The sequence below is a fragment of the Mirounga leonina genome, unplaced genomic scaffold (assembly GCF_011800145.1).
Source record: "Mirounga leonina isolate KUSES-001 unplaced genomic scaffold, KU_Mleo_1.0 Mir_99, whole genome shotgun sequence".
NCBI lineage: Eukaryota > Metazoa > Chordata > Mammalia > Carnivora > Phocidae > Mirounga > Mirounga leonina.
Window position 1 is genome coordinate 2,465,777 of NW_023270971.1, and position 24,443 is coordinate 2,490,219.

At 36.3% G+C, this 24,443-nt stretch overlaps 1 protein-coding gene across 2 annotated transcripts in view; it reads left to right on the forward strand.

Moving 5' to 3' along the window:
• LOC118006776 (integrin alpha-1-like) overlaps positions 1–23,476 on the forward strand; it is a 170,762-nt gene extending 147,286 nt beyond the window's left edge. For both annotated transcript variants that reach the window (XM_034999543.1, XM_034999544.1), the window contains exons 21-29: positions 1,411–1,487; positions 3,074–3,163; positions 4,520–4,622; positions 10,189–10,302; positions 12,546–12,650; positions 12,808–12,912; positions 14,445–14,537; positions 16,650–16,766; positions 21,963–23,476. In XM_034999543.1, coding sequence (XP_034855434.1) covers positions 1,411–1,487; positions 3,074–3,163; positions 4,520–4,622; positions 10,189–10,302; positions 12,546–12,650; positions 12,808–12,912; positions 14,445–14,537; positions 16,650–16,766; positions 21,963–22,007 — 849 coding nt within the window. In that variant the 3' untranslated portion in view covers positions 22,008–23,476. The remainder of the gene's footprint in view (positions 1–1,410; positions 1,488–3,073; positions 3,164–4,519; positions 4,623–10,188; positions 10,303–12,545; positions 12,651–12,807; positions 12,913–14,444; positions 14,538–16,649; positions 16,767–21,962) is intronic.
• The last annotated feature ends 967 nt before the right edge of the window (positions 23,477–24,443 follow it).

The window sequence follows — 24,443 nt, forward strand, 5'->3', positions numbered from 1 at the left end:
AAAAAAAAAAAGTTAAAAAAATTAACTTGGAAAGACTGATGAATCATGGTAAAAAAAAGCCATGGATTCTATGTGCAGTATTCCCCTAGTGCTGGAGTTCTGCCGTTCTCATTGATCAGTAAACTTAGTCTTGGCTGGCTGTTCTTGCTGATCTTGTGGGGGAGGGACCTGTTGCCATGGTTTCCAAATGTCTTTGCCGGAGGCGGAATTGCCCCGCCCTTGCCTGGTCCGGGCTAAGTAATCTGCTTGGGTTTGCTCTCGGGAGCTTTTGTTCCCTGCAAGCTTTCCGTACAGCTTTGGAGGACAAGAGTGAAAATGGCGGCCTCCCAATCTCCACCCCGGAGGAGCCAAGAACTCAGGGCCCCGCTCCTCAGTGAGCCCCCAGAGAAAAGCAGTCAGTCACTCCCATCTCCCCAGTCTCCGGCTGCACTCCGTGCCCACCCGGCCTGTGACCAAGCACTTCTCTCTGGCACACGACCCCGTCTGGAGTCTCCAAACCCAGCAGTTCCCTGTGGTGGGCTCCTGCGCCGCTCCTCCCAGGGGAGGAAGGGGAGTCTCCCTGATCTGCTGCTTTTTGTGTCCCTGCTGGAAGAGTAGTGGCCTGACTGTGCCGCAGATCACAGTTTATGGCAACCCTGAGCTGAGAGCCTGCTCCTTAGCTCCATCTCTGCAGCTGGATTCCCTGCTCTGATACCTGGGGGAGCTCTGCCACACTCAGGCACCCCCTGTCTTTCTGTGACCCCAGGGTCCTGAGACCACACCGTCCCAAGGAGGGTTCCACCCCCCACATAACCACTGGAGCGAGGTCCCTCAGCGGAGCTGACTTCTAAAAGTTCCAATTTTGTGCTCCGCAGCTCTATCACTTGCCAGAAGAGGCCTATGGAGGCCCCCTCCCCCACCATTTAGCCTCCCAAATATCGCCTGAGATTCACTTCTCTGCACGTCCTACCTTCCAGAAAGTGGTTGCTTTTCTGTTCAGAGAGTTGTTGCTATTTCTTTCTTTGATCTCCTGTTGAGTTCGTAGGTGTTCAGAATGGTTTGATCCCTATCCAGCTGAAGTCCTGGGACCAGATAAAATCCAGGTCTCCTACTCCTCTGCAGTCTTGCTCCCCCCCAAGATTTATATTTTTCTGAAAAGTTAAAAACATATTTAATTTTTTTTTTTTAGTTTTTGATGTAGTGTTCCATGATTCATTGTTTGCATAACATATTTACATTTAAAAGTACATCTATGTTATATCTTGTTCTATTTTTGAGATATGATTAGGTTTTATTGTCTAAGGTCATACTTCTTAAATAACTTTGCAATTTCAGTATAGGTAATATCATTAATGTAATTAAACATTTTGATCAAAGTAAACATTTTACTTCTTTATCTGTTACTAAACTAAAAATATTTTTATTTCATAGGTTACTTTCAAAATATTATTTCAGTTTAACACATCTTATCTCATGGAAAATGTGATCATTCATTTAAGTGCAACAAGGTTGGTTGATATGTATGCATAAGTGTATGTGTATGTAAATGTGTAAGTATATAATTTTATGTATTTAGAATATTTTGCTCTATAGACTCACTGGAACTTCTTAGAGTTTTTATGAGATCAGTAAAAGCAGAAGGCAGTGAACCCCTGTACTTCACAAAACTCTCCTTATTATTAACTAAAAATAAATTTTTATTTAATAGAATTAATGCACCTACCAAGATTAAACCATTGGTTCTATGAGCTGTAAAACATGTTGTAATCACACATCACTTATATCTGCCAAATTGCATTTAAATTTATTTAAAATTTTATGGGAATGCTAATTTAACTTTTACTGCCATCAAGGTCAACTGATGGACTTAAAGTTTTATGATGCCCTTTTGTAGTTTAATACATTTCATCCAAATCAGTTAGAGCTTCTGAAATATATCATAGAATACCCAGACTAAAAATAACAAAAGGCTAATAAGGAAATTGAAATAGTGTCTTAACTTTCTTCTAAGTGTAATCATCCACTGGACCATAAACTCCTTGAGATAAAGTTCTATCTCTGGTTGCTTTATTCCCCAGTAGCTAGTGTGGTGCCTCACATCTAATAATCACTGAATAAATGTAGAATGAATGAATAAATGAGAAAATAAATTAATGGGTAAATGAATTCTGTATGTTCAATTTAATCCAGCTCAACAAATATTTATTTGATATCTACTACAGACAAGATATTGAATTAATCACTATAGGGAATATAAAAATTAATAAGGACATGAACTTCATGGAGTAAACATTATAGTTGGAGGCTAAGAAGACTAATATATAAATTATTATAATATAGGGTACAAACAAGGAAAATCATTAAAGAAATATAAACTGTGTATCAGAGACTTAATAGAGGTTGAAATTATATCTACTTGGCAATGAGACGCCAAGAAAACTTTATCAAGGAGATTATAATTGAGAAGGACCTTAAAGGGTGAGTAGCAATTCATAGAAAGGTTGGTAAATAGAATTAGGTGGAGCATTTTAGGAAAAATATACAGCTTGAGCAAAAACTCAATGGTGGACCACTAGGTCTACTGAGGGAATATCAGGTAATCCATTTTAACTCAAATATAGGGAATACATAAAGGAGTAATGAAGATAAACAGGGGGTGTGCATCCTACCATATTATGGTGAGTACTGAATGTCAGAATGAGACATGTTTTCTTAGCAAACCATAAAGAGCCAGAAAATTTTTGAGGGGTGAAGTGTATATACAGAGCTAGCTGTTTCTTAGGAAGACGCAAGGTTACTTTATCCATAATCCTCATAGAAGTTTGAGAAACCTTGGACTATATCAGTGTGGTTTTCACCCTAGCTACAATTCAGAATCAACTTGGGAAATTTAATAATACCCATTTCTGACCTCCCTCCCCACCCTGATTGAAAAACAACCACAATAACAAAACAAACAAAAAACACAAAAACAAGAATTCTACTCTTTTATGCTTTTATTTGGTTGCCAAGATAAGCTTCCCTTTCAAATGCTCAGAAATGTTCTCTAGTCAATAGTTTCATGATTTGTCTGAACATGCTATGTATTTTCTAGTGACAGTGAAGAACCTCCTGAAACCCTTTCTGATAATGAAGTAAACATTTCTATCCCAGTAAAATATGAAGTTGGACTTCAGTTTTACAGGTAGGAGGAAAATGCATTTTATGTTGATGCCTTTCTACAAACCCAGTGGTTCTCAAAGTGTGGTCCCTGGCCAAGGACATCAGAAGCACCTGGGAACTTAGGCAAATTCTTGGCCTCACCCCAATATACTGAATCAGAAACTCTGGGGCCCAGAAATCGGTGTTAAACAGGCCCTCTGGGTAATTTTCATGCACTCTAAAGTCTGAGACCCAGCATGCTAAATAATCTTAGATGTGAGGTGCTAATGATGCTGGATTGCATTAGCAGTCCAGTCTAAACTCATTAGCAATCTGGTCTAAACTCTGAAGACCTAGACGAAGTACTTTACAAATGGCAGTGTTCTTAGAGGTCACCAGCATATTTCTTAGCTATCATTTCTCATTGTGAGGGATCTGATCAGCCTGCCCATTCTGGACACACAAGATTAAATCATTTCTTATTAACGAGGCTGTTTATTTCTTGCATTATTCATAAATTGTTCTTTCCCCTACTTTCAATCTATCCAAACACAAATCATATTGGCAACGTTTCCCACTATAAATTCCCTTGCTTAAGCAAGACTCCAAGCTTTTGCTAAAAAAATATGTGCAATGTATATAAAAAGTACAAGAACAGAGACAAGCTTAGTCTAAAAATCTTATCATTTTATTAATTTATTTTCTATGGAACTTTGCTTTTTCTGATAACAAGCTTGAGAGGATAATAGGATATACACATAGATTTTGTATATATTCCTTAGCCTCCAAATTCTGTTTGCTGTTTTCTATCTTGCTGTTATCCACTTCTCTTGGTACAATGACTTTTTTCCAAGAATTTTTCATTTTATTAAAATCAAATTTTGGCAAACACCTATATATTTTTATTATACTTCATTCCACCAAGTTCATCCAAAGAACATGGAGAAGTTGTACAGGAAAGATTGAATTTTTAAGTTTAGCAGTAAATATAGGCCTTTAATGTGAAAAGGTTAACAATTTTTTTAAATCTATTTAAAATTCAGCACTACTAAAAATACTAAATTTTAGCCTCATTATTTACAAAATGTAAATGATATTAGTGAATTAATGGAAACTTTTCACTCGGTAACAATGAAACTTTTATTTTAAAAACTGTACATATTTTGGCATTTTAAGGCCAAATAAGCATCAGTAACTTATTGAGCTAAATTATATCATCTTTCTCACCCTCCTCAAAGATTTAATTGTAGGTTTCAGGGTAAAAGAATTTGCCTCTGATTTGAAATTTCTACAAGTATTTTTTTGTGGGATTACCTGGTATAAAGAAAGAAAAAGAGTAAGGTCAAATAAAAGTTAAACTTTGTTGTGTTTTGTTTTTCTTCTTCCAATTAATTCTAAGCTCTGCAAGCGAATACCATATTTCAATTGCAGCCAATGAGACTGTCCCTGAAGTTATTAATTCTACTGAGGACATTGGAGATGAAATTAATATCTTCTATTTGGTAAGAAACTACCTCTAAATTATTATTGCCAAGGAGTAATTTATAAGTTTATAAATTAAATGAAAGTATTAACAGACACATAGAAACATGTTGATTCAACAGTTAATCTTTATATTCCAGAATATTTTTTTATAATTTCACTATTTTGAAGTAATTTTATTTAAAGAATTGTTGATAATTATACTTTGAAGCAATTTTAAAAACCTAAGTCTCTAATTTCCTCCTAACACATGCTTAGAATGAGTTCCTAGAAAAAACAAACTTATAAAACCAAAGAGACACTACCTATAAGCCTATAGACTTTATTTACATTATGTTTTCAGTATGAGGGAGCAAAGCACTTTTAAAAAAATAATTATGACTATTTCAGAAGTTGACTACTTCAAATGTCTTGGTAATATTTTACTTTACTCAACAAATAAATATGTATCTCATTCTGCTCATTGCAACCTTCCATAGGTATCATACTATAACTTATGTTCCTCCTACCACATCCTTAAGTGATGTTTTCTACTATAAATTTATTTTTTTCTTTGAATTCCTCATAATGAACTTTTCCTAACCATTATAGCAAACAATTATGAAGTTAAACCAGACTTTCATTTTAGGTAATGCCTACTTACAGACACAGACTCAAGTTAATATTACTCAAGTAAAAGAGGGTCCAATTCAAATGATGGATTTAAATATGTATTCAGAAGTATGAAATAATGCAACAGTATTTTAGGTGAAAATGGTCTCAATCTATTTGCGAATTGTCAGTAGTGGGAAGGGAAGTTCTCTTACAAAGTGAAATAAATGTATGCTCTCAAGATTCATTCCATTGTTTTCTTTCTGTGCTCTTTGCTAAAATTTCTATGACAAGCTATACCCTGGAAATTAGCATGAATGCGGATCACCTTATTATTGAGATTAATTTTTGAAATTTTGGCTGCCAAGTTCTTCTAGCCCCATTTGCTTTTCCCAGATTAAAGAATTCAACAAAAAGGAAGGAAAAAGAAAAGGAAGGAAGGAAGGAAGGAATTTTGAATATTATAGCTATTCATATGTTGTTACTAGGATCCAAACTTGAAATAGGTACTCTCAAACTATTAAAAATAATGTTGATATAAATAACATTGTTAAGAATATCCCTGACCGATGTCCACTATCACTACTGCTATTCAGCATTGTACTAGAAGTCCTAGCCACAACAATCAGACAACAAAAAGAAATAAAAGACATTCGAATCGGCAAAGAAGTCAAACTCTCACTCTTTGCAGATGATATGATACTTTATGTGGGGAGCCCAAAAGACTCCACCCCAAAACTGCTAGAACTCATACAGGAATTCAGTAAAGTGACAGGATATAAAATCAATGCACAGAATTCAGTTGCATTTCTATGCACCAACAACAAGATAGAAGAAAGAGAAATTAAGGAGTCTATTCCATTTACAATTGCACCCAAAACCATAAGATACCTAGGAATAAATCTAACCAAAAAGGCAAAGAATCTGTACTCAGAAAACTATAAAATACTCATGAAAGAAATTGAGGAAGACACAAAGAAATGGAAAAACGTTCCATGCTCATGGATTGGAAGAACAAATATTGTGAAGATGTCTATGCTACCTAGAGCAATCTACACATTCAGTGCAATCCCCATCAAAATACCATCAACTTTTTTCAAAGAAATGGAACAAATAATCCTAAAATTTGTATGGAACCAGAAAAGACCCCGCATAGCCAGAGGAATGTTGAAAAAGAAAAGCAAAGCCAGTGGCATCACAATTCTGGACTTCAAGCTCTATTACAAAGCTGTCATCATCAAGACAGTATGGTACTGGCACAAAAACAGACACATAGATCAATGGAACAGAATAGAGAGCCCAGAAATGGACCTTCAACTCTATGGTCAACTCATCTTTGACAAAGCAGGAAAGAATGTCCAATGGAAAAAAGACAGTCTCTTCAACAAATGATGTTGGGAAAATTGGACAGCCACATGCAGAAGAATGAAACTGGACCATTTCCTTACACCACACACAAAAATAGACTCAAAATGGGTGAAAGACCTAAATGCGAGACAGGAGTCCATCAAAATCCTAAAGGAGAGAACACAGGCAGCAACCTCTTTGACCTCAGCCGCAGCAACTTCTTCCTAGAAACATTGCTAAAGGCAAGGGAAGCAAGGGCAAAAATGAACTATTGGGACTTCATCAAGATAAAAAGCTTTTGCACAGCAAAGGAAACAGTCAACAAAACCAAAAGACAACCGTCAGAATGGGAGAAGATATTTGCAAATGACATATCAGATAAAGGGCTAGTATCCAAAATATATAGTGAACTTACCAAACTCAACACCCAAAGAACAAATGATCCAATCAAGAAATGGGCAGAAGACATGAACAGACATTTTTCCAAAGAAGACATCCAAATGGCCAACAGACACATGAAAACTTACTCGACATCACTCGGCTTCAGGGAAATCCATATCAAAACCTCAATGAGATACCAACTCACACCAGTCAGAATGGCTAAAATTAACAAGTCAGGAAACAACAGATGTTGGCAAGGAAGCAGAGAAAGGGGAACCCTCCTACACTGTTGGTGGGAATGCAAGCTGGTGCAGCCACTCCGGAAAACAGTACAGAGGTTCCTCAAAAAGTTGAAAATAGAGCTACTGTACGACCCAGCAATTGCACTACTGGGTATTTACCCCAAAGATACAAATGAAGTGATCTGAAGGGGTACGTGCACCCCAGTGTTTATAGCAGAAATGTCTACAATAGCCAAACTATGGAAAGAGCCAAGATGTCCTTCAACAGATGAATGGATAAAGAAGATGTGGTGTATATATATGCAATGGAATATTATGCAGCCATCAAAAAAACGAAATCTTGCCATTTGCAATGACATGGATGGAACCAGAGGGTATTATGCTAAGTGAAATAAGTCAATCAGAGAAAGACAAGTATCATATGATCTCACTGATACGAGGAATTCTTAATCTCAGGAAACAAAGTGAGGGTTGCTGGAGTGGGGGTGGGGAGGGATGGGGTGGCTGGGTGATAGACATTCGGGAGGGTGTGCGCTATGGTGAACGCTGTGAATTGTCTAAGACTGAGGAATCACAGACCTGTACCTCTGAAGCAAATAATACAGTATATGTTAAAAAAAAAAAAAAAGAAGAAGAAGAAGAAGAGAGTAGGAAGGGAAAAATGAAGGGGGGGATCAGAACGGGGGGATGAACCATGAGAGACTATGGACTCTGAGAAACAAACTGAGGGTTCTAGAGGGGAGGGGGTTGGGAGATGGGTTAGCCTGGTGATGGGTATTAAAAAGGGCACATATTGAATGGAGCACTGGGTGTTATACGCAAATAATGAATCATGGAACATTACATCAAAAGCTAATGATGTAATGCATGGTGATTAACATAGCATAATAAAATTAAATTAAAAAAGAAAAAGAATACCCCTGACCATAATCCTTTGTACCTTATTATTTTGCTGAGATAAAATAAAAAATTGGAGTAATAGAATTGAAAAATAATATGAACATTTTCTTAGGTGAGACCCAGTAAATGAATTTATTGCTTAAAATGTACCATAGAAAATTATTGGTGATACAAAGATTTATTCTCAGAGATACTTTTTTATTTATTTATGTACTTACTTATTTATTTATTTATTTTTAAGTAATCTCTACACCCAGCATGGGACTCAAAATCATGACCCCAAGATCAAGAGTCACATGCTCTTCTGACTGAGCCAGCCAGGCACCCCTGGGAGATACTGTTATCAGTGTCATTTATAGTTTAAAAATTGAAACCTGGACACAATCTAAAAGTTTAACCACATATAATTGCTTAAATAAATTATCAGATAGTTATTCAATGGAAAGACAGCTAAAGAGGGCACATTTTAGATTTAAAAAAAAAAGTTAATTCTGCTATTTACTAGCTCTGTGATTTTGGAAGTTCTTCATTCTCATTCTAACCTTGTTTCCTTATAGGTAAAATAGGGATATTAAGAGAATCTACCTCATAAGGCTGTTAACAGCATTAAAGGCAATAATGCAAGTAAGAAAATTAGCACAGTGTCTAGAATATAAATAAATGTTGAACATAAATAAATATTGATACTGTGGTTATTATTAAGCAGCTAATGAAAGTCATATTCTCAAAGAATCTCTAAGTTTATGGGAAAACACCATGACAATACATTTTATAAGTGGGGTGCCAAATCTTGTATTTTATATGATACATATTTTATAATATATATGTATATAATATATACATATATGATAGACAGGTAAGTTGTACACTAAAGTGTTACCAATGTAGTAGAATTATAGAAAACTTACTTCCTGTTTATTTTCAATATTTTCCAATGTTTCTGTAAATAACATTGTTTTTAATCAGAAAAAATAAATGTTAATTACAGATTACATGATTTTTTATTCTTTAGCAGAAAACAGATGGAATTAGAGTGGGAGGCCATGGCAGGCAATTTTAAGACATATTACTATAAGAAGGGGCAAGAGTCAAGGAGCATGATTAAGAGGCCAGGCAGAGCTGGTCAGAAATTCCTAGAATTCCAAGATTAAGGGATGCATTTAGTTTTAGGCAAACACAGGGAATTGCTTACTGTGTAACTCCCAGTCCAGAAGGCTCAATTAGATAGATCAGTTGGATTTTCTGGCGTCTGTCAATTAAGGAGCTCCCTACTCACCTAAGAATTCAGCCTAGGGAGGGTGTGAAGAAGGTATAGGTCCTGGAAATTATGCTTGAGTGGGAAGAAGGAAGGGCCATAGCATCTGGCTGCTCCAATTCCATTGCATCTCTTCTACTTGTGAGGACTTTTGAATAGCAAATTCAGCTTTCTGCTGAATTTCATCCTGCCTGGCTTTCCTTCCCTATGAGCTACACTCACCATTGGCGGCATGATGTGATATTAAGCAGGAATTGTAGTTTAGTGGATAAAAGCAGATGGGCATTGAAAGGAGAATCAATGTGACTCTCATCCAACTGGATCAACAATCATTATTGACACAGTAGCCTTAGCTGGAGGTAAAATAGTGAAGGGAAGCGTATGGGTATCTGGTTTGTCTGTGCAGTGGTGGCAGATCCCATGTGGCTGGGCTGAGAAATGATTTGTGGGTTTAAGGAGTTATGGCAAGCTGGTTGAGGCAAACAAAATATGCTCACCTGTTCTGAGTGGATCAAGTAAATGTTCTCCCTCCTTCCCACCTCCAAAAAGACCAGTATGTCCAAAAAGATGATGAGCATAAAGAAATTTAATTCTGATTTTCCTTAATCCCAGTCCTACTTTGGGAGTAGGAGGATGAAGAAACAATATACATTATAGCTGATGCATACGGCCACTATTAAACATCCCTATTTTTTGCTTGTTTAATTATGCCAGTTCTCTATCCAGTGCCGTAAATTGCCTGCATTCATTTTCAGATTCAAAATATTACACAACTTAATTCATCAATTAAGAACAGATGTCCTACCTAATACAGAAAGGATGCTGTTGGAAGAGGAAGAGAGGTTACATTTTTATTTTTATTTCTTGTAGATTAGAAAGAGTGGACATTTTCCAATGCCAGAACTTAAACTGTCAATTTCGTTTCCCAACTTGACATCAAATGGTTATCCTGTGCTATACCCAAGTGGATGGTCGTCTTCTAATGTAAGTAATGTGTACCTTGGAATTACATCATAATTAATTATCTTTTTCAGTTTGTATTTAAACCCTTTTGTTCTGCATGCCAGTTGTGATAAAGAGCTTTACCAAAGTGACATGGAGAAGCATTTAGAAAATTTTAAATAATAATAACAATTTCCACTGGCTACTTAGTAGATGTATTAGTTTCCTACAACTGCTGTGCTAATAAATTACCCAACTGGGTGGCTAGAAACAACAGAAATTTATTCTTTCACAGTCCTGGAGGCCAGAGTCTACAATCAAGGTGTCAACAATGTTCGTTCCCTGCGGAGGCTCACAGGGAGAATCTGTTCCATGCCTCTCTCTTAGCTTCTGGGGGCTGCTGTCAACCCTTGGCATGCCTTAGCTTGTGGCAGCAGAACTGCATGCAGTCTCTGCCTCTGTCTTCGCATGCCTGTCTTCCTTGAGTTTCTGGGTCTTTGCCTCTTCTGTCTCATATAGCACATTCATCAGTGAATTTAGAGCCCATCCTAAATAGAAGGACCTCATCTGGAGAGCCTTAATTACATCTGCAATGACACTGTTTCCGTTTTCCTTTTTTTTTTTTTTTTAAGATTTTGTTTATTTATCTGAGAGAGAGGGAGAGAGAGAGAGAGCACTAGCAGGGGGAGCGGCAGAGGGAGGAGCAGACTCCCCACTGAACAGGGAGCCCCACACTGGGCTGGATCCCAGGATCTGGAGATCATGACCTGAGCTGAAGGCAGACACTTAGCCAACTGAGCCACGCAGGCGCCCCAAAATCACCCTTTTTCCACATAAGGTCACATTCACAGGTTCCAGGTGCTAGGACTTGGGCATGTCTTTTTGGAATACTATCCAATCCACTGCAGTAGATTTTAGATAACTACTTGTTGACTTGTGCCTTAAAATGTTTGTTACAGCTTTAATTTGTTTGAGATGATCAAAGAGCTCTATAAAGAGACTTTTTAATTGCTCCTAAGTGCACACACAGCTGCACATAAAACAGTACAGTACTCTTTACTCACTTATCCCAAACAATAGCAATATCACTTTGTATCTATAGCTTTGAATGAGTCAATGTGGTAAATTGTTATGGTTCAGTCTCTAAGACATAGAAAATCACAATAAATGTTGAAGTAATGCATGCATATTATCAGCATTTGACAATCTGTCTTCAGAGATTTTTTTTAAGTTAAAATACTCTCAAAAATCAAGAAGTAGAAACAGTGATAGTTGGATTATAATCTTTAAATGTTTCCCTAAAGGCAAGGAAAAATTAAACCTCTACCATTTCTCTCTAATCCAAAAAAGCAGGTTTGTGAAGATGTAGGAAGACTAAAATTGTACTTTTCTTATTACTTATGAACTTTATCCTTATTACCTTTTATCAAGGATGTAGAGAGTCTTGATGAACGAAAGGTTTATTAGAGTAAGTCTAGTAAAACAATCCAAGAACGAGCTGTCTTACAAACATGGCATCTTAACATTTATAGGGCTGCTTACTTACATCTTCTTTCCACATAGACCAATTATCTTACCCTTGGTGTTTAGAGACTCCTAAAATATTATTGGATGAATACACAAATACAGATGAAAGCCCCTCTCTTTTTTTTTGTTTCACAAACCATTGTATGAGCCAACATAATGAATAACAAATGCTAACCTTTTTTTTTAGTATAGTTTTAATTTCTTTTCTCTCTGTGTATTATGGGAATTAATAACTAATGTTTGATGAAAACAATAAATTAATGAGTTATGTTATGCAATAGTAAGTTCCACTAGCATCCTTCCTTTTTGTTTTGTTTTTTTAAAGATTTTATTTATTTATTTGACAGAGAGACACAGCGAGAGAGGGAACACAAGCAGGGGAAATGGGAGAGGGAGAAGCAGGCTTCCTGCAGAGCACGGAGCCAGATGCGGGGCTCAATCCCAGGACCCTGGAATCATGACCTGAGCCGAAGGCAGACGCTCAATGCCTGAGCCACCCAGGCGCCCCACATCCTTCCTTTTTGATAACAACCTCCCTGATATCTATTACAATTCAAAAGTAGCATTCTAACAGTAATTTTTATCTGGGAGTGGGTGTATATGGATGCTACAGAACAGCTTCTTCCATATTGCACACTCCTGAAGATGGATCTTTCATCTGTGACAATGGCTGTCAGATTCTTCACCTTATTGTACCGAGTCATTTTTCCCTCTGACACCTGGCATTGTCTGATAAAACAAATATTTTCACTTTTTAGAATGCAAACTGCAGACCCAGTAGCCTTCAGGACCCTCTTGGTGTCAACTCTGGGAAGAAAACGATTATATCCAAACCTGAAGATCTCAAACGAGGCACAATTCCGGTAAATTCAGATAACCAAGACAAGTGCTTGTTTTATCTCATGCTTTTTAAGTGAATAAATTCATTTTCAACCTAAAAATAGCTATCTTATAGAATAATATGGTATCTTTTTGTCAAATGGCAAAGATACTAATATATACCTCTGAACGTTTAAACAGGACTGCAGTACGTGTAAATTTGCTACCATTACGTGTACATTGATTCCTTCTGACATAAGCCAAGTGAATGTTTCACTTATCTTATGGAAACCAACTTTTATAAAAGTAAGTGATTGCATTGTTCTCTGTAATTATTGAATTATGTTGACAAATATTTGCTCATTACTTAGTATATGCAAAGCACAGTGCTTCTGTAGAAAGAACTGGAAGTGTAAAAAAATGTGGTCCAAGCCCCAGCTCTACTTAACCAACTATTTGGGTCTCATTTTCCTTGTTTATTAGTAACGAAGTTATCTCCAAGGTCTCCTTCCAGATGATACTTTTTTCTCAGGCTCTCTTATTCTTTTTTTTTTTTTTTTGTACCTCTAGAAATAAACACCTATACAGTATCAAAGTTTGCATTTATCTTAATGCTGTAGAACTCAGTTAAGGGACAAAGAATTATAGAGAGACAGTGCTTGACTCCTTGACACCATTAACAATAGAGCTAACATGTATTATGGACTCACTGTATTAGATCAGATTTTACATATATATATGTATATATATGACACACATTTATGTATACTATGTATATACACACATTTATATATATATATATGCACACATATATATGTATATATATAAAATAGGAGGACATTTTTTAGCTCCCAATAGTCAAATCTGTCTGACAACAAGCTACTTTAAAACTTAATCCAATGTAACAAACTGAGGGTTGCTGGAGTGGGGGTTGGAGTGGGAGGGATGGGGTGGCTGGGTGATAGACACTGGGGAAGGTATGTGCTGTGGTGAGCGCTGTGAATTGTGCAAGACTGTTGAATCACAGATCTGTACCTCTGAAACAAATAATACATTATATGTTAAGAAAAAAAAAAAGAAGAAGATAGCAGGAGGGGAAGAATGAAAGGGGGGAAATCGGAGGGGGAGACGAACCATGAGAGACGATGGACTCTGAAAAACAAACCGAGGGTTCTAGAGGGGAGGGGGGTGGGAGGATGGGTTAGCCTGGTGATGGGTATTGAGGAGGGCACGTTCTGCATGGAGCACTGGGTGTTATGCACAAACAATGAATCATGGAACACTACATCAAAAACTAATGATGTAATGTATGGTGATTAACATAACAATAAAAAATTTAAAAAAAACTTAATCCATTGTATTTTGTATGGTTTCTTTCTCTCTTAGAAGTGTTTAGTTAATTATATGAAATTTCCAATTTTTAGGTTCGATCATATCAAGTTACAATTTTTATAAATCACAAACTGTTGGATATTGGCAATTTCATGTTTAATCCTGCACAAACTCCTATATAAACTTCATTGCCAGAGTGTAGCTATTTCATACCTAGCTATATGAAAGGGGGGCAGGGTTTGAGATTTGTTTTTGCTAAGGATAAATCTGGAGAAAATGATATAGAATTGTTTCATTCTATAACAAGGACCTAAGTGACAATTTGAGTGGGGAGAAGAGGGATGGGTCATCATTTGAAACTACCAGTTCCATTTGGATGTTAGCAAAACCGGTGTTTTTAAGTCTCTCAGGAAAATCTAGATTTTAAAAATTGCACTACTCAAATGTGACTAGCCCTCACTTTGATTAGCATAATATATTGAAAATAAATCCTGTTTGCTTTTCAGGCACGTTTTTCCAGCTTAAATCTTACTGTAAGGGCAGACCTTCAGAGTGAAAATACATCACTGATTTTAAGTACTGGCAATCAAAAAAGAGAGGTAAGAGCAACTCTAAGTTTTGAAAACATTATACATTTCACTCCGAATTTTGTGACATAATGTTTTATAATTGCTTATAGAACCTAAAGCAGTGACTAGCTAGTCACTAAGTAACAGACACTTTTTGCTTCAAATTATACTTAATTAGCTTCAAGTGTGATTTCAATCTTCTTTGTAAGAAACTGGGAAAAACCATGATATTTACAATTAACATGCCATGTTTGACTTTACCGCTTGTAACTATCACAATAAATTGGTGTTTTTACTTTCACCTTGATAACAAATGATGCATTTGTGATTTTCCTCCTTAAAAACTTACATTATAAAATGCAGTTGACATCTGAAGAGCAGACTTGAAAAACACTTTACAGAAAGTGTACACTGTACAGAAATAAATGTAAATTTTGAAAGGTTTTCTTCATTTAGTCATTGGGAAATCTGAAGCAAAAATGAAATATTATTCCCTCATACAAATTCACACTTCAGTCCTTGGTAAAAATAAAATGGTTTGATGTTTTTCCTCCTGTTTTATTATAAAATAAGGCCAGAATACTTATTACAGATGTGGATATGTAAGCATTTCTCCTCTTATCATGGGAGAGTTTAAATGTCCCATGCGGATAGTATGAGTCATATAATTTTATTTGGAAGCTATGTAACATTCAGATGTTGTTTAAAAATTTCTTATTTCAAATTAATACTTATCTCAAATAATTCCAGTGTCAATGACCCCTGGTAGGTATTCACCTTTAAAGAACATATGCATATAATGTTTACTTACATTATAAAGAACACTGATAAATGCAAAGTTGTTCCACATGCAGAGAAGCCAAAATTTTACCAGTAAGCACCGCCCCCCCAAAACTGAGTATAAATTATATTGGAAAAGAGTGCTTTTGATTCCTGGATATGTTTTGTTGAAATTTTATAACTAGCTTTATTTCCCCTAAATGTTAGCTTAAAATTCCCCACGGAACTATTATTCAACATCTTATCCCAAAAGAAAATTATACCTACATCATTAAAATTACTAGAAGTGATCATTTTGTAATTGTGTGATCTTAGAGAAGTCACTGATCCCATCCAGAGTTCAGCTTCTGTATCTATCAGTTCAGGGAATTGTTTTAGATGTATTTGAAATCTGTCTTCTAAGAACTTATTCTGTACATATGTACATTCATGCCGGCTCTGTGTCCCCAAAGCATCAGCAGTGACCCACCCGTCGCCATCTGAGGAGTTTGTCCAGCAGCCAATATATATAAATATCTCCCCTGTTCTCTTTTTTACCTCCAGTCTTCCCTCTAGCTTTAGGAATTGAGATGTTCCCTCCGACAAGCAAACACAGAAACGTGAGCTATCATTAGTCATTGAGATCTACACTGAATTAGTTTTTTTCTCAGAGACCTTGGGATGAGACCCAGCGCAGACAAGTCTCGCTGCGGTTTGGGTGCCGCATTGAGTAGCTGCAACACTAAAGCTGTTTACCTCAAAGTTTTCCTTCAGTTAAGACCTAATATATAGACTGAAGAGAAGTCGACTGGCAGAGAGAGTGCAGTCTAATAAAAATACATAGGGGTGAATGTATGTGCAAAAATTTATGTTATCTGTCTACTTGAGATTTGTGCATTTTATCATATGAAAATTATATGTCAATTTGTAGACAAAAAATAAAACACATGAAAATTAGAATTAGAAGACGACCTACTCAGGTTGATTATGTCAACAACCTGTGGTAACGCTCCAGCCTAAACTTTTACCACCATGATAATGCAGTAAAGTCAGTCAATAAATCCTTAAAATATGTAATACTTTTGGTTCTCACTGAGTTAAATTCACCTCTGCTCCCTAGCATTCTGATTCATGGACAGTTTACTCTTTATGTGTACATTTCTAGAGCATAAGATTATAAATATTTTGGGTAATAATAAATTTGACATGCTTAGAGATTTTCAATAGATGGACATTTTTAAATGTAAATTCAAGGTTTTCTCTGTATGTAGTAATCAGATTAAGTACATTGTTTGGTAGAAAATTATAGCCTGCAAGAACTCAATGTACCAAGAGTTGTAGAGGTGTTTATCAATGTTAACAGTCTTGCTTAATATATTTCAGTTTGCTATTCAAATATCCAAAGATGGACTGCCAGGCAGAGTGCCATTATGGGTCATCCTATTGAGTGCTTTTGCTGGATTATTGCTATTAATGCTGCTCATATTAGCACTGTGGAAGGTAAGCACCAAAGTTCCTTTGACTTTCTATTTCAACTATCAACAGCAAATTGGTGAAATAAGTTATTATTTATCCATGCTGTGTAATATGGTATTATACAACCATTAAAAATATTGAGGTGATGACCAAGACAAAAGAAAAAAATGTATATCCCAAACACTGCGCACAACTCGATCCCAGTTTTGTAAAAGAAAAAAATAAATAAACAAATCCAAAAATCATGATGGATCTCTCTGGAGATTGGGATTGTAAAAGACCTTTATATGTCTATAACATTGAGAATTATAAATTAAGTATGCATTACTTTTATAAATAAAGAAGAATGAAAACTCTCTTTTATAAAAAAAGAACAAAATGAATTCTTATATCAGTTTAAGAATATATAAACAATAGAATGGTTAAGATGAGCCTTGTCCAAATACATATCTCTATGTATCTTAAAAACTAAGATTTCTTTAATATATGAAGAAATATGCCACATTTTATGCAATAGCTGTGTGCCTGAGAGAGGATAAATTTATTACTTAGTTGATGAAAGAGAAATCTTACTGTTTTACTGACTCCTATTTCAAATCCTCTTGTAAAACTATTTCTATTGGATAAATCCATATATTTACATAGATATTTTGCTTATACTGAGGTGTGTGAGATTTTTCAAACTCTTAGCTGTATCACTTTCAAATTAAGCAGAACTGAGATGACAGAATTTACACTAAATTTAATAGAGAACAAAATCCTATCAAAAAGTTGAATTTAATGTTTTTTTCCAATGAAACATCAAATTGGTATTAATTCTAACATAATACCACCCTATATTTTACCAAATTGCTTTATTAAATAGCTAAACTCTGTTAAAAATACAGGTTGTGGTTACATACTCGTTTTTTTCTAATACCTGGGCAGCAGAATTCTCTTTAATCAAATAGTTTAAATAATAAATTTCTGTCCCACCAAATTGCCAACAGTTCTACCCTTTGACTCGCTTACAATGCCTAACTTCCTCTTTTGGGGGGATTGCACTCAGAGAGGATGATAAACAAAGCCATGTTAAAGGTGTAGGTCAGTAACATTTAGTTCAGTAAATAGAAACCATAGCTTTTCTCTCGCGAAGTCTCTAAGAATTCCTGGCTTTCTCAAACCTACAGCTCCTTCTACACTGCAGGATCATCAGTGCTCTGTCTGTAATACCTGGCTTTGCCACACCGTGGTCCCCAAGACCTGTTTTAGTGGTGTCGAGGTTGTGCTTGAAACAAAGAATGTGGTTTCTTCACTTAGATGCACCTCTATTCCAGAGAGCATTTTACGGATTTCTTTCAGTGTGCTTTTCTATTCTGAGCACTGCACTTGCCCATGTAGTTTTAGGAGACAGCTGACAAGAGAAAAGGAAAGCCAGAGCTGACATTTGGATAGATTTTCTCTGGTGGCGTATCTCTGCTTAAAACAATTAAGTTTTATTCATCTAGTTTTTTTGGTCACCGGTCTGAAGAAGCATAAAGGTAAAAATAAACACATTCTTCCATCCAGTAAATGTTTTGTTAATACGTTCTGCTGACTTCTTGGATCCCTTTAGGCCCAGGAAGGAAGGTCATTTAGCAACCTTTGGACTGTTCTGACCGGTAGGTGCAGTTAGTTCAACCACTTCAGTGGGAGATCCAGTGATCAGATCCGCGACTCCACAGGGAGGGGGAAGAGAAGAGAATTAGGGAGGGAAGAGAATTAGGACATACCGAATGCTTTCTACATGCCAGGAACTGTTTTAAACTTTTCCACTTTAATGTTAACATCAGCCCTCTGAGAAAGACACGACTATGAACCTCATTTTATTAATGAGATGCTGGGACGTACAAGAGTTAAATATGTTCCCCAAGGCCACATGGTTTATCAGATTCAGAGTAAGGACCTAAATCCGGACCATTTTACTTCCTTGCCAACACTGTTAACCCCTTGCTTTGTGTTCCCTCTTGCTTTTATTCACTCTGTTGTGCTTACAACCTTTTCAACAAAGTATATTAACTACATGTTATATTTGAGGACATTAAAGCAAAGAGAAGCTAAGTAACTCTCCCAAGATTACCAGCTAGTAAAGGACTGGATGCAAGCAAAGATCTATCAGCAAAGCCCATCCTTTTCCAGTATCTCTCACTGCTAGAAACCTCTAGGCAGGGCTCTTTATTCTGGAGCTCCAGGAATTGGGTTTTGTTCAAGAGGGTCATGAACTCTCTGAAATGTATAAAAACATTTTGTTTTGGAATGAGAGTCCCTAGTTGGATTCAGACTTTCAGCAGCTCCATTATACTAAAAATATTAATTGCCCCTCCACCTGCTTAAAGCCATATGGAACTTCCCTGAAGCATGTATTTGGTCTGCAGAAGACTCAGAAGAGCTACCCAGGGACTTTTTTTATACTTACTAGACCTGGAGCAGAAACCTCAGGACTATCCCTTCTTCCTCCTTCTTCCAAATCTGACCACTCTGGGGCACCTGGGTGGCTCAGTCGGTTAAGCGTCTGCTTTCGGCTCAGGTCATGATCCCAGAGTCCTGGGATCAAGCCCTGCATCAGGGATCAAGCCCCACATCAGGCTCCCTACTGGACGGGGAGCCTGCTTCTCCCTCCTCCCCTGCTCGTGCTCTCTCTCTCTCTCTCACTATCTCTCTCTCAAATAAATAAATAAAACTTAAAAATTAAAATAACAACAACAACAACAAAATCTGACCACTCTGGAAATTCATTGGAACTCCCAGGGTCCATACAGGGAACAGGCCAAAGATCCTTCCTGGAGCTGTGACTCTATTTCAAAAAGCACTGTCTTTATATAATTTATCCTTGCAGTACACATGGTAGAAATTAAAGTTTTTCAAAATGTTAGTAGTAGCTTGTTATACTTAATATTGAAGAGAGAAGGCTTTTAGAGGGCACAGGTTTAAATAGATTGAGAAACACATTCTGGAATATAGTACCACACATTGAGGGAGAAGCCCAGTCAGGCCAATATAACCAATAGATTGAAATGAGACTCAGCCCACAGAGAAGCCCTAAGAAAGCAGAACGTTTTTCTCTCTTAACTTGATTTCATACTAATGGCTGAAGTTCCATCACTGACGTTTTATTTACTAATCCGAAAGCTTTATTCCTCATCCAATATACATATCCTTGGTGGATGTGGATGGGGAATAGCGCCACCATTTTTTAGTCTTTTATATATTAGTTAAATTTATTCATTCAACATTTATTCCATATTATAGTCAGTAAGCCCGTAATTTCTACCAGGTACTGTTGAATCTGACCCTTTGCCATAGGGTTTTGAACTAGGGATAAGCATAAATAAGATCTAGCACTTACTGATAAGTAAATATGGAAAGGCAAAGAAGGAAAGTTAAAGTTGTAAGTCTGGGCACTGAAAACAAACTTAACTCATTTTTAATTTTAGCTAGTATTGGCCCAGCCAGTGTGAAGCTATGTAGTGCATTCACCTAGTCTCCATTCTTATGACCCAACTTCCACTAACAACCCATGTTAATAGAATTAGTTGAGTGGAAAAGTTCAGATAACACAATTTAGTTTTAAAATAGAGCACTTAGGGGTGCCTGAGTGGCTCAGTCAGTTGAGCGTCCAACTCTTGATTTCAGCTTAGGTCATGATCTCAGGGTTGTGAGATGGAGCCATGCATGGGACTCCATGCTCAGCAGAGAATCTGCTTGGGATTCTCTCTCTCCCCCTCCCTCTGCCCCTCTCCCCTACCCCTACTACTCGCTCGCTCTCTCTCTCTCAAATAAATAAGTCTTAAAAATAAAAAATAAAATAAAATAGAACATTTAGCATGTGAAAGCAAAGGAAGGTTGAAAAGATGCAAAAAGACTTGAGAGGGAAAGGACAAGAGAGAGAGCAGGACAGGACAGGAGAGAGAAAAGTCTTACATTCACCACCTGTTCCTGTGAAAGCCTTGTTGGATTTATTTTCAACTCAGGACCTGCAGGCACAAGGTAAGGAGACTGATAGTTTGTGAATCCAGAACTTTTATTGTTGGCTCAAAGAAAAAATCCTGAGACATAGAGCTGCCACTCGAAGCAGGACAAATTTATTGTTTTTTCACATTTATTTCTCTGTTGTCACCTTTTCCTCATCTACCACCAACTAGATTCTGGCATCATGGAAGACATAAAGCCCTGTCATGGTGAAAGACATGAAGAAGCTACCTTCTGTAGCTTAAAACTGCATTTTGATCATTTATCCCATCTAAGCTCTCAATTATTCAATAATGATTTTTTTTAAATATACCATTCTCTTGCATAATTCACCATAGCTTCATTATTAAAATGATATGGAGGTACTATACTTTCAAAGAATTAACTCATTGTCTGCTTGAACTATTATAATCCACTCTCAAATAAAAAAAAAATACACGGACTTAAAAAAACACTTCTCTAGGATGCTTAATTTCCTTTTATTTAAAATACCCACATTTTAGATGAGATTATTAAAAAGGTCCCTTCCAGCCCCTATACTTATTTTTATTATAATGTACAATAGGAAATAAATAAAGTACTTACAATTTTTATAATGACCCAAATTACAAAGTATAGTGAAAAGTAACCCACGTTCACCCCTTCGTGAAATTTCTTCTATGTTCAGTGAGTTCCTTTTCATATCCAAATGATACAGCACGTTTTCAAGAGGCACTTCCTGTCAAGCCTATAAAGGCAGATGTCCTAACACATTTAAAGTGAATCCAGGCAACTCAAATCTCCCCCACCCTCGGCCATGATGCATGTGCCAGTTTCCGCCCCCAGCTCTAACGACCTCAATTTATGACCATCAGTTATTTGATGGAATTTCTCTGCCACATCCCTGAGAAAAAAGATGATGGCAAAGTGCCATTTAATGCCAGCTAACTGTAGTTTATATGTCCTTTCAAATATTTTCCCTAGCACTAGTAAAAACCACATGTACTAGTTTTTACTAGGAGACATGATATATTTAACCAACAGAAAAGTTTTTAAAATGAAATAGCAATTTGATAAATGTCATTTCTTGACAGTCAATATTACTTAATAGGTCAATGAAAAAAAATCTCAATTATATTAATTATTTGAGTGCCCAGAATCACTAACGTAGTATTAAATTTTATCCAAGGAAATTAGTACTTATTATCTAAATTCAAATAATTAATGGTGTTATGTTTGGTATTTTCTCAACAGATTGGATTCTTCAAAAGACCACTAAAGAAGAAAATGGAGAAATGACATATTTTACAGGAGGAAGGAAAAAAATAACAATTATTCGATGATCTATCCTCAGGTTTGCCTCAAATATGTGACAAGAAATTTATTATTACAGTTAAAGATATAGTCACATAACTTTATGTAATCCATCAGGGATTAATCATTTGGAAAATGACAGATCAAGGAAGATCCAAAAACAATACCATAAAGATATATTTTGTAAAATGATGAAAAATATTTTTAAATAATTACTCATTTGTGTTATTTAAGTGAAATTACAAAGTGTTTTGAAGATGAAGAATAACTTGTACAAATATGTTTATATATTAAATCAGCATCCAGAGTATTTAAGGAATGCATAAAAAGATTTTTATGATCATTGATAAATTAAACTTTTTCCATTGGTTCCTGGTGGATATCCACATTCAGCATGATAGTCAACATTTGTAAATGACAAGAAAGGAATTAACTGAAAAAGATCACTTCTCCCTATTTAAATGAGAAAATTTCCTGGATAGAGTATATATAAAATATGGACTGAAAATAGAATTAAGTCACAGAGAATGCATTCAGCATCTTTGTGTTCGGTTCTGTACTTGCAAAGTTTTTTGGTTTTTGGTTTTTGTTTTCAAAGTGTTTAGAAACAATTGAGCTGATGGAAAACGAAGATAGACTTGTTTAAAGGCAACTCACTGGAAGGATTAATTTAAGCTTTCACAGAACATGCTTAATTTTGACATGAGCCCTAAAACTCAAAACTTTTATGCTGAAAACAACACTTCACAGCAGTTTTGTGGGGCATACCAGTGATTTGTCATGAAAAGCCGTGTTGTGTGCGGGATATGCTAAGATGGCTTCTGAATGGAACATGCAAATGCCACGGAAATGCCCAGCTGGGCAGCTTTGGAACGTTAGCGGTCCCAGGATGTAACCCAAAGTAGGAGCTTTCTCAGCTCCTTGGCACATGGTTCATTTAAACCCTCAAGCTGTGAGAGTATGTTTGTTTTTAATTTTTTAAAAGGTATTTAAATTTCCAAACACATTTCTTATTTTTATGAAAGTCAGTATTCCATTTCAGTATTGCGTTTTACCAAGAAGCCACTGCTTTTTTAGTGTGGCATATCCCTATTTAAATAGAACTCTGGAAATGTATTTTAAAGAATCTTAGGTTTGAACTTGCACCAACAGAAAGATATCACACCTCTGTATGAGCTTCTTTGCTCCTGAAGTGATCCTTATGGTGCATTGGACTCTACTGTAGCATAAGCTCGTAGGTTGCTCCGTTTCTTAGGAAAATAACAGTGGATGAATGTATTATAGCCGCATGTGTGAACTACTGCTGTAAAATTTGCTGATACTTCTGTAACAACTCCATCTCTCCACCGGGCTGACCATCACAAGACCAGCACCTGTCCAGCAACTTATCCAGGAAGTCCTGGACTCTACTATTCTCAAAAAGCATCAAATCAAGGGAGTAATTAAATGACATAGGTTTAATTTTTAAAACTAATTTCCAAGGAATTTCCAAGGCCGACTCAGAGTCGGCCTCCCTCGTAGCTCTCCACATCTATGTCTAAGATCCCGATGATCAAAGTCATGCACCTGGGAAGTGCTGAGGTCATCAATACTAGAAGAAAAGCTCAATCTTTCCAGAGATTTGATATCCTCCTGCTGGTCATTGTTCAGAAATACCCACTTCGGGAGTTTCCTTCACTCCCACTACCTATCTCCAGGTTCAGAAGTCATTCTTCCCACCTGTTCTTTTCTTTGCCCAACAGAACTCAGGTCTCTCTTATTCAGAGTCGCCACATTGCACAGCCTGCTTGGCAGCTCAGCTCCAATCTCAGCACATTCTTAGAAGTAAATCGAACAGGTAAACTTAAATTCACACTTGGCCTCTATGACTGCTAGGCAAAGCATTCACTGAAGCAGGAATGTGCACATTTCAACCAAATACGATATTAACCCAGAGGGGAAAGATGGAAACAATGGCATTTTGAAGGTGTTAGAAAAGAGAGGAAGAACCATTCAGACAGATCAAATAGCTACTTATAAGCCTGGCACAGTTCTTAACATAAGTTGTTCCCAGTTTTCAAATAGAATGTTTAATGAACCAATATCCCTTTTCCCTAATACTATTATTTGTTGAGCTTTATGTGTGTATATGTGTGAGCATCTGTATGTGTGTGTAAACACACATGTACACACACACGAATGGACAAACACAAATCAAATACAAAATACCTCAATAATACCAAATGACAGGGTTTGACAAAAACGACAAAAAAATAAACACAAAAGCTACACCAACAAGAAAAGTTTGATTCATCCGTTTTCATTAATTCATTCATTCATTTTCATTAATATTTAACTTTAGTGCACAGTTCTGCAACTATCTAAAAGATGTAAATGCGGAAGCTTTGATTAAAATAATAAGTCAACAGTACAAATGTTCTA